The sequence below is a fragment of the Neospora caninum genome, chromosome VIII (assembly GCF_000208865.1).
Source record: "Neospora caninum Liverpool complete genome, chromosome VIII".
In the NCBI taxonomy this organism is placed as follows: domain Eukaryota; phylum Apicomplexa; class Conoidasida; order Eucoccidiorida; family Sarcocystidae; genus Neospora; species Neospora caninum.
Window position 1 is genome coordinate 1,286,430 of NC_018395.1, and position 9,595 is coordinate 1,296,024.

Here is a 9,595-nt window from a genome sequence, read left to right on the forward strand (position 1 = left end):
AGGGCCACGGCTCCTTGTGGCGTAGAAAGTGGGCCTCGTGAAGAAAGCATCAGGAAACAGAAACGCAAGGGGGGAAAACAGAGAAGTGCAGTGACAGCTGCTTCGACCCTGCGATGGGAGGGAAAATCGCGTGCATGGTCACCGGGGCGAACAGACACTTCCCAGAATACCCCCCGCCAGCGCGTCGGAAACGGTAGCTGGTGTTCGAAACGAGGGGAAACGGGAAAAGCTCGGGCTTTTTTGCGGACTGAAGACCACTCGCTAGATTTACGTTTATCGAAGTTTTAAATGGGGCAAAAAACCAGCCGGAAGTTCCCCAACTTCCTCCACAACAGGACCTCACATCTGCCCAGACTCTCTCGAGCTTCCTCGCCGCGTCCAAGGCTCAGGCGATCCGTCTTTGGTGAGAAACATGAGAGAGAACTCTCGACATCACGTTCTTCAGTATCGTTTCTTCCCAATTTCAAACTGAGGCAAGCAAAGGCGTCTCCTTCCCCACCGAGAACAACAAACATCGGCAGGATGCACACATGCATCCGGCCGCAAACATGCGGTTAGCAGGTGTCTTGCCCACTCCAGAGCCCCATGGCGCTTGCGAACTTTGCTAGAACATTTCGAGAACACGACACCAAGTCAAACTGCGGACCACTCCCAGTCCCTGTGCAAGTGGTTTGCTTTCTGTAGCGTCTGTAAAATCTCTGTTAGCAAGGAGAAGGCACAACGAGGGGTTTCGCTCGAACTGCCGCACGCCGGACGCTCAATGAGGGTTTATAGCTTCCCCCTTCAGAGTGTCGTTGCGAAGCCCCCAAGAAAGTCGAGGGAATGTGGAGCCATGACTCGTCACGCTCCTATGGCATCGTCTTTCTTGTATGCATAGAATCCTTCATGTCGTTTAGGACCAAACTTCTTCCCTTTTTTCCCTCCGGAAGAGGACAACGGAGACGTTGTGCCTACAACGCCGTTCGGGCACTTCCAGATCGGCGCAATTGCATCGTAGGCGCCGGCCGCGTCGTTCCTGGGGCTTCACGAAGAAAAATCGAAACTTTAGCTGCACGGTGTTGTTGCCGACACCTGAAATGAGGAAGTGGCGAAAGTTCTTTCCTGTCACGGTGGTTTCCTGGCGTTCGTGTTCCGATGAAATGTGGGAGAGCAAAGGGTCGCCGGCTGCTTCAGTCGGCTCGTTGCGTGTCGCACTAGAGGTTTCTCAGTGGCGCAGCCTCACTCAGACCTAACACTCTGCAGCATCGATAGCCAGTGGCAGTGGACAACTGATGCCATGTACCTTCAAAAAATCTAAGGAGGCCAGTAGGCAACAGTCTCAGGAGCAACACCAGACAGGCGAGAGGTGACATCTTATCCGTTTCGTCGACGGGACGTCGTTAACATCATCAGAGGTGTCGGGGAGTAGTGGACAAACAACAGTTTATAGCCTCTGGTTCGCTTCCATTTAGTCCGGTGAACGCAACTCCGCTGTCGACTCCTGGCTGGTGGGCATGCAAGCGAAAAAGCAAGCGGGTTATTTATGGATACAGGCGTCTCAGAAAGTTGTTTTGGGGGGGCTACGAGGAAGAGAGAAGAATGAGTCGCGACGCCAACCTAGCGAAATATCCTTTACACGCTGCCAGCTGGATCTTCACCAGCGAAAGGTCCCAAAAGTCCCTCACTTGTTCCTCAGGCAGACGCAATATACAGCTGAGGTCAAAGCAGCTTCTGGAATAGGAACGTGACTCTTACACTGAAGGCCTATGCGGTGCGTGCATGTTTTTATCTTTCAGGGGGCGACGTGATGATTCTAACAGAACAGCTGAGAAGTCGTATAGGAACACCTTAGGTTCCTCCGTGAACCGTGTCCAGCGGGCGGATAAGTCTCAAAATAATCCAATGACGCGACGGTGCATGCGACCTCGAAAAGACGACGTTACCGTTCTTTCCCAGCTCTGAAACAGTGCCCAAAAACTTCACGCGAGCACTCGCTCGCCGGTTCCGGCAATATGCTCGTAATGGGGAACGGAGACACAAGACGTCCGGATATCTCCGGGATTGGCCGTTTCCTCTCTCTGTCGCGCTGTGGCGTGTTCTGTGCTTACTCGTACGGAACTGTAACAAGAGGATTGAGTGATGCTTCGTCATTATTGACCACACAACACAGGGAAGGGAATGTCGACTGGTCTGAGCAACGAACACAGGTTTCACCCGCTCATTTCACCTCTGAAACAGAAAAAAACGGGCACGGAAGTAAGTGTAGAGCGGTGCGTTCATATCGCTTGACGTCAGCATGACATGAATGGAGCGAATCAACGGACAACCCCCTTCCTGACCTTGATTTTTCGAATCAGCAGGCCAACGCCCGCAGAACACTACAGTCTCTCTTCCTTTATCAGTTAGTGGCGCCGGATGGCGTCGTTTATTGTTTCAGATTTATTCTCATCTCCGGGTTCCCTTTCTCACAGCGTTTCTGTCCTCACAATTCTGTTCAGAGACTCTTTCTCTAGGTGTGGCCTGGCCGAGACTTCACCTTGGCTACGTGGAGGATACTACGTATCTGATGTAGCATGAAAACGATTCTTTGTTGACTTGGAACCGGCAAACAAAGGCATTCAAAGTCTAAACCAATAGTCCAACACGTACTGCTTCTTGCATCAACGACACTAACACCTTTTTTGCAGTTGTGACTCCGAGGTGCGATAATTCTCCACCGATACTCAAGTGGACGAGTCGTGACAGAGGCTGGGCAGCGTGCGCCGGTGGCCATGCATGCATGGCCCGGACTACAGAGGCATCGACAGCAGCACCCTGCTCAATGAAGACGCTCGGTTTACGTCCGTCAAGTATCGCTCACCAAATTATTGTGTCGTCAGCGAAAAAAGGAGTCCACACTCCACTTGCCTTTCCACTTTATCCCCTCCCTGTGCGCGCATTTTGCCATACCCTGGCGCGGCAGTCCACCAGACATACATGTGGCGTCTGCAACCAGTCTCTATATTTGTGTTTGACTTCTAGCGTGTTACTGGGCCAGTCAGTTTGATCGAGGATTCAGGCTCTTTTCTTCTAACTGGGAGATCTCTTCTGATTTTTTTTCCCGTGCCGGCAGGTCTTGGTGTACAGACAGGGATGGCAGCCAAGGTTCTTTCTTCTCGTAACCTCTGATGCATGCAAGCTTCGACGTCCAAGATCCTCGAAAAGGAACCGTTTCCTTCAAACGACACTTTTGTTCTGTGGCCACACATGTCTCTTCGTTTTCAAAAAAGCTATCGCGTCTCCGTTTTTTCTGCCGACCACGCCCTGGTGACAGATTTTTAGGCGCCTCCGGGCCTCCACCGCCGTGCCGAAGGAGCACTCCGTTGCACGCCATTCGAGTACGAACGTCGGCTGCCATCCACCATATTATATCTCTTTTCGTTCTTCATGGAGCGCAAAATCGACTCACATTTCATGGGACTAGGCCCAGGTACGTGGCATATGTGTCAAAAAGTGGCGAGGAAAACGGACCTGTCCGTGTTGGTACGCCTTGATTGCCACAGAAAAATTCCCTCTCTCGCTCACACATCGTCAAGCTTGTTAGTGATTCTTTGGCTCTGCTGGGCCGTATGTTGTGTCTCTGCCTCTCTCCGGAATCAGCTTCAATGAATAGACTCGCGGAGGAAGACGGCAGTGCCGACAATCGGCTGTGGCCCAAGACTTTGTCATTGCCGCTGTTTTCTATTCGCTTTGCCGCCGATGACGATGTTTATCGCGGCCTTTGTAGGCATGCTGGTGACTGCATATTCGCGGCAGTAGGAGTGCAGGAGCATTTGTATACGTTTCCTTTTTATCGGTAGGCTGCCTTCGTGCGTCAAATTTAGAGGTTTTCTTCGCGCCTCGCCTTGAACGCGTCGGCAACCCGCGAAGGCGTGGGCCCCGCGTCAGTGTGCCACAAGCGCCTGTAACTGGCCGTGTTTCCCCGTTTCTTTGCTGCCATGCTCTTTTCAGAGTTCCGCTCGGCGAAATGTTTGAATTTGTGTGAATTGCAACTGATCCTCAGTGATCAGCTCCGCCTGCCGAACACGCGATCGGCTGAGGCTCAGGGGTAGGCTTCTTCATGACGAGGTGCAGCCAAACAACAATGGTAGCTCTCTTCGATGGCGCTCCATAATCACGGTACAAAGTGATCTGTGTCCGTACGCCGGGCACGTTCTGTGCCGCGTGTCGTACTCGAGGTCTTACGTGCCGTCACGTGTCTGTGGCCACTGGCCTCGCTCCGTGTGGGTGTCTCCACAGCTTGCTTAAGGCGTCCTACGACTACAGCACGCGGTTCGCGAAGCTCCTGACTCGCAACATTATTGTCGATCTACGAAAGTAGGGGTTCTCAAGCGTCGAGCGTCGATGCATGTCTTCACGCCGCGTTCGTTGCCCAGAAATGCCTTGAAGTGTCTACAGTCCGCGTAACGAAGCGTTTCCCCAGATTCAGCGGAATCCAGAGCCTGAGGATGTGGTTAAAATACGTGCGTAGCATTCACGATAGACGAAAGAGCTTTGCCGGTCTTCTGGCGTCGAGATCGTAGCCTCTGCCAGGAGTTGCCGACTGCCACTTCACACCTTGAGTCTCTGGTTCTTTGTCGAGTTGTTTTACGCTCTCCTTAACGTTTCTTTTCCCACCCGGTCTTTGTTTTCTTCGGGGATTTGAGAGTCCCTGTTTTCACGTTTTGAGGAGGGGGCGAGGCGAATCCGTTACACGTGGGTGCGAAACGCGGCATTTTCGGTATGGTTACACGTGGGTGCGAAACGCGGCATTTTCGGTATGGCATAATGTCAAGCACTGATGTTTGGTTGTTTTTCCCCTGCGTTTCTTTGCAGTAATCTCGAGCGAGAGGGAGATCTTCACCAGTTCGAGATCGCCCAGCTGGTGAACCTGCTCCCCAAGTCACTAGACGAAGCGAAAGCTCTCATTCCCACTCTCAACCGTTTGCCTGCGCCTCGGCTGCAACGCATTCTCGATCTGCTCGAAATGTTCCGCGTACATGCTGCTTGAAACTTCTCAAGAATGAGGCGTGACGATCTTCTGTGAAGTTTTCTGGACGACAGGATGCTCAGGGGTCACCGAAACAGTACTTTGGCGGCCAGTGGTGTTCCGCACCCTGCAGCTCTGTTTGATGTGGACGTATCGTTTTTTCGAGCAGCCACTGTCGACGACTGTTTCTGTGCAGGCAGTCAACATTTTTCGAACCTCTCGTATAGCGGTTCTGCGAGATGTTCGTGCCTCCAAATGCGGTGATGATGCTTAGCGCTAATTCTCATGCCATGCAACGGTGGCAATCACTCAGAACCTTTCGGTACAGGTGTAAATCTTCGCGTATGATCTGAAGTTCGGTACGTCACTCTTGCTTGGGAGCGGCTGACAGCAGGCCCCCCCTCCCACCGCCTAGTTTTACCATAATGTGCACGCAAAACCTTGATGTATATACAGCTCAGAGCATCGCGGCAGGCGCTGGAAACTGCATCACCTCTGCAGCCTCTATGATAGACTTTTTTCATTGGCAAGAAATGGGAATGGCCCAGTGTGAAGGGTCCTACGGTAGACGAATCCCCGACGTCTACGCACTGGGCGTCGCGGATAATGGACAAGTTCTGGGGGAACTAAGATACGGGCCATCATCACTTGGACGAACCAAATTGGGACGCATTACGATACCCGTCCTACGGCCATAATCGACCACGACGGGTGCTGGCAGAAAGAGAAACTGGTGCATCTTCGAATGATTGACACGCGTCGTGGTTTGCTCCTGAAAGCAACAAGCTGTTGTCAGGCTCGCGATAGCCGAAGGCGAACGATACAGTTGAGGATGCTTCGTTCCACGGGACTTCCTGTGGTCCTATTTGAGACTGCTCAGTCAGGTTTTGCAGCAGACCCTGTTGCTGGCTAGGCAGTCTTCACTCTCTCCAGCTGGCACATTGTCGAATACTAACAAAGCTCGAGAGAATGGTACCGCTAGACGGCGCATCGACGACGAAGAGTCTAGATAAATGCGGTTGAGCCTTGCCCGTTCCAGCGACTCTCCGTGAGCGAGCTACATCATTTGGTGGGATACCACTGCAGGTGTAGAGTTCTGTTGCGGTTCCTCCCTCGTTCCCACGATTGACCTGTATTTCTTTTCTCTCCCAGATCATTCGAACCTAGATTCCTGTAGCTTTTCACAGTCGCTGCTGGCACCTTCACACGGCCCCCACGATCCCCGTGGTTCAGTGGCCCACTACAAAAATGCGTTCTGAGCTGGGGGTTGCTGATTCTCTCTGAAAACATGGGAGCGGAAGCTGCAGATGCATCCGTCAAAAGCGGGAGGCCTACTGTTCGGAAGGTGTCTCCGTGTAGCTCGACAGTATGGCCACTGATTTTCGTGCGGTCCCCCATATAATGTCGAGAAAAGACTCAAGGGGAAAGCCTGCTCCCTGTCCACGAATTGAACGCTGTCCAGCACCGGACAGTAGGGAGAATCTGCGAAAACCGCAGGGAGTTTCGCAACCCTTGTCAGCGCTTCGGCTCAAGACTTCGTCCGTTACCCTCGAGCGCCCCAATGAACTTTTCTGCAAAGCTTTTTCGCCCGTCTGTTCCAGAACCTCGAAATCAGTTTTGAGAGAAAACAGCGCAACACGGCGAATTTGTATATTACGGTCGGCCGTTTATTGGTTGTCAACTCAAAGTCCTCCGGGAAGGCAATTCCAGTCCAGCTCATGCCTGTCAGTGAGGCTCTTTTTCAAAGCATATTCGGCTCGCCCCTCGAGCTCACATTGTCCGTTACATCCTGACCACGTGTTCATGCTTGATTCCGCGCCAAATCCGAGCTGCATCCCTTTTCAAGCAAGTTGGAAGGCCGGGTGGCGTTCTTTGACTCTACGGGTCTGAGACAAAGATTTTGGCGGGCACAACAAAGTTTTTGCCAGCTTCACGCTCCACCTCAGCCAATATCCTGGGTTAGCGTTGAAAGCTGGCAGTCGAGAACTTTCTGAGTGCGGGAGCGACAGTTAACATCTTGTATTTCGGCCAACAAAATGCCAGCGCTTCGCTACGCTTGTGTGGCTGCACTGGCTGCTGCCCTAGTGACTGGTAAGCGAACTTTACTCTTCTGACACGCGGGAGAGTTGCAGATGTGAGCTTACACACCGGCGTTCACCTTAATCGGCACCAAAACTCCTTTTCTCAAGCATCGAAGAGCGAGCACCTAGCACCGCTCCCCGACACCGAATGTTTAGACAAAGAAAAGAGGCAATTTCCCGGGGTCCGTAGTCAGGCGAGACGATTGAGGCTGCGACGGTCGCCAGTCGTGGCCGTTGGTGTAGCCTCTCAGTCGGACACGCCATATACAAGCCTATAAGCTAGCTATGGGTCATACCGTAGGTCGGAGTGAAATATTTGCCGTAACGAAATCCTCTGTACCCCTCAACACGTTTGTGTAAGGTACAAGCATGTTACGAAGGGAAAGTCTTTCCTTTCCTTTGGAATCGCTCACTTTCAGCTGCACAGTAGCAAACTGTCCGCGATACAGCACATTTGAAAGGCACGGGCAAACATCCTCAAAATTTCCGCTTCACTTTCTGTGTGAAAATCCCTGTATCCGTAGGCACCGTGTGCTCGGTTGGAGCGGTATCGGCTGATGAAGTGGTTGTGGTGAACGAACAGAACGCGAAGGCCACTGCCCTTCAATTGATGGAAGGAGTGCAGGATTTACTAGGACAGTTCCACGAACACCGCGACAGTTTAGAAGCTGCTTCTCCAGCTTACAGAGAGCTGGGGAGTGTCCTGCAACTGCCAATGTTCTATCTAGAGGAGCTCATGACGTATTTGGAGCGTTTCATGGCGAGTGGCGCATTGCAGGTACCTTTTCAGGTGGGAACAGAGATCCCTCCCGCTGCCCCAGCACCCGCAGTGGCGGACATGTCTCCGTCAATCGCTGAGAGGAGGCGTGCACGAGGCGGAAACTCTGAGATCCGGGTTTTCCTGAATGTTGCGCCATTAACAATGTTACAGAAGATATGCCATGGGCACAGGAGTATCTGCGCTGCTGAATTCGAGGACTCCCTATTTCAGGCAGTATCTGTTGTTGCAAATGATCCCAGCTTTACAAGAAATCGACTGAAACTGGCAGGTCTTTCCGCGAGGAACACTGGCGTCGAGCAAATTGTCGTCATAACAGATGATAGCGACCTCCGGCTTGCCGAGCTCGCAAAGCAGGCACTGCTTGATATTGCAAAGTGTAGTACTGATTCATCGTTGGCCATATGTCAGACTACTACAGGGAAGCACCTTTCATTCCACAAAATTGCCCCAAAAGTGACAAGTATTCGCTCAATACGATGACCGCCCCTTTCCACACCGTTGGCAGTGCCCCTCTTTTGACACCTCATATTATGTCAGTTAATCTTTGCTTTACAAACGAGTTGCCACGCACCCACGAAGCGGAGCGGTGCGTGCTAACGTTTTGGTATAAAGAGGGATCGGGCTTCTACGTTACGCTGTCAATGTTCGTTTTCTCTGTCGGGATATCTTGGGGGCATGAGGCTGCCGTTGCCTACTCCTCTGCTTTGTCATCGTTAAAACCACTGGCGATGTCCGTGTCCTTGTCCAATGGAAACGGTGTCATCTTGGAACCATTCCGAATTTGACGCTTGGCAAAGAAGACACCAATCGATCCCTTGCAGGTCAGAGTCTTTAGAAACGGTCCTCATCAGGCTACACGATTAGCCATATATGACTCTCTGGCTGGCAGCCGAGGGAGGAAAGCGTAGTTCGTGTCTTCACCGGTGTCTTCAAGGTTTACTTTATTCCACAAAACGTTGTGACTGTTGGCAAGGTTGTGCCCCTCTCCCTGAGCAACTTTGACGCCGCAGCGGAACAGCAGCAGGGACAAGCACAGTCGTCCGTTATCTACGTTGTACCGAGTAATAAAAGTGATGCTCCAGTTTTGATACGCACCTCGGGGTAGCAGGCTGCTGGGAAATTCACCTTACCCTTTTCAAGAAGGCGAAGCACAGCATGCATCAACAGGAAAACGATTAGACCGGCTAAACGTTGCCGAGTGCACCTGTACATGATTGCAACTGACACACAAGCCGCCACAATTGCCCTCTCCTGTACTGAAATTTCCGCCGTCGAAGAAGCTTGGCAGAGACCGAAGGCACAAAAGAAGCAGGTGCGCAAAGGCCGAAAGTGTGCCTTCGCGGGTCAATATCATTTTGGAACGTGAGTCATATCTTCTGCCGAGCTGTGGTCCCAGAGGCCGCCTCCAGCCAGCCTATGAGTCCCCCCGCCCAGCCACCCCCGTATCGTCCTTACGCGGCTAGCATAGCATCTAGCGGGTTATGCGAAGAGTGTTCCAAGCAAAGCGGTTTTCAGCACCTCCAGGCTTCCACTCGTTTTTCCTTACTTTGGAAGCTTTTGTCGCCAGCATTGTTCCACAAGCGTTGTCCGCACTCGTAGATGTGGATCTCACAAGTGGAACTCACTACGCTTATCCGAGCGCGGAGTCTCGATTGCGCACGGACGCGGGCGGGTGCGCGCGAGGTGGGGCGGAACTCCTGGAAGTATTGAGACCCGGCCTTAGTCCCGGCATGACCTGCTTTCCCT

The 9,595-nt window shown here is 52.3% G+C and overlaps 2 protein-coding genes across 2 annotated transcripts; both read left to right on the forward strand.

The window, feature by feature from the left end:
* Positions 1 to 3,405: 3,405 nt before the first annotated feature.
* On the forward strand, positions 3,406 to 5,008 carry NCLIV_031640 (putative DNA-directed RNA polymerase II; the record flags this gene model as incomplete). The annotated part of the gene is made up of 4 exons (XM_003883360.1): positions 3,406 to 3,448; positions 3,970 to 4,066; positions 4,258 to 4,335; positions 4,834 to 5,008. The coding sequence occupies 4 exons, from the start codon at positions 3,406 to 3,408 to the stop codon at positions 5,006 to 5,008; spliced, it is 393 nt and encodes a 130-aa protein (XP_003883409.1).
* A 2,015-nt stretch (positions 5,009 to 7,023) lies between these two features.
* On the forward strand, positions 7,024 to 8,329 carry NCLIV_031650 (conserved hypothetical protein; the record flags this gene model as incomplete). Its single annotated transcript, XM_003883361.1, has 2 exons — positions 7,024 to 7,078; positions 7,593 to 8,329. 2 exons carry the CDS (start codon positions 7,024 to 7,026, stop codon positions 8,327 to 8,329), a joined length of 792 nt encoding a protein of 263 aa, XP_003883410.1.
* Positions 8,330 to 9,595: the final 1,266 nt, after the last annotated feature.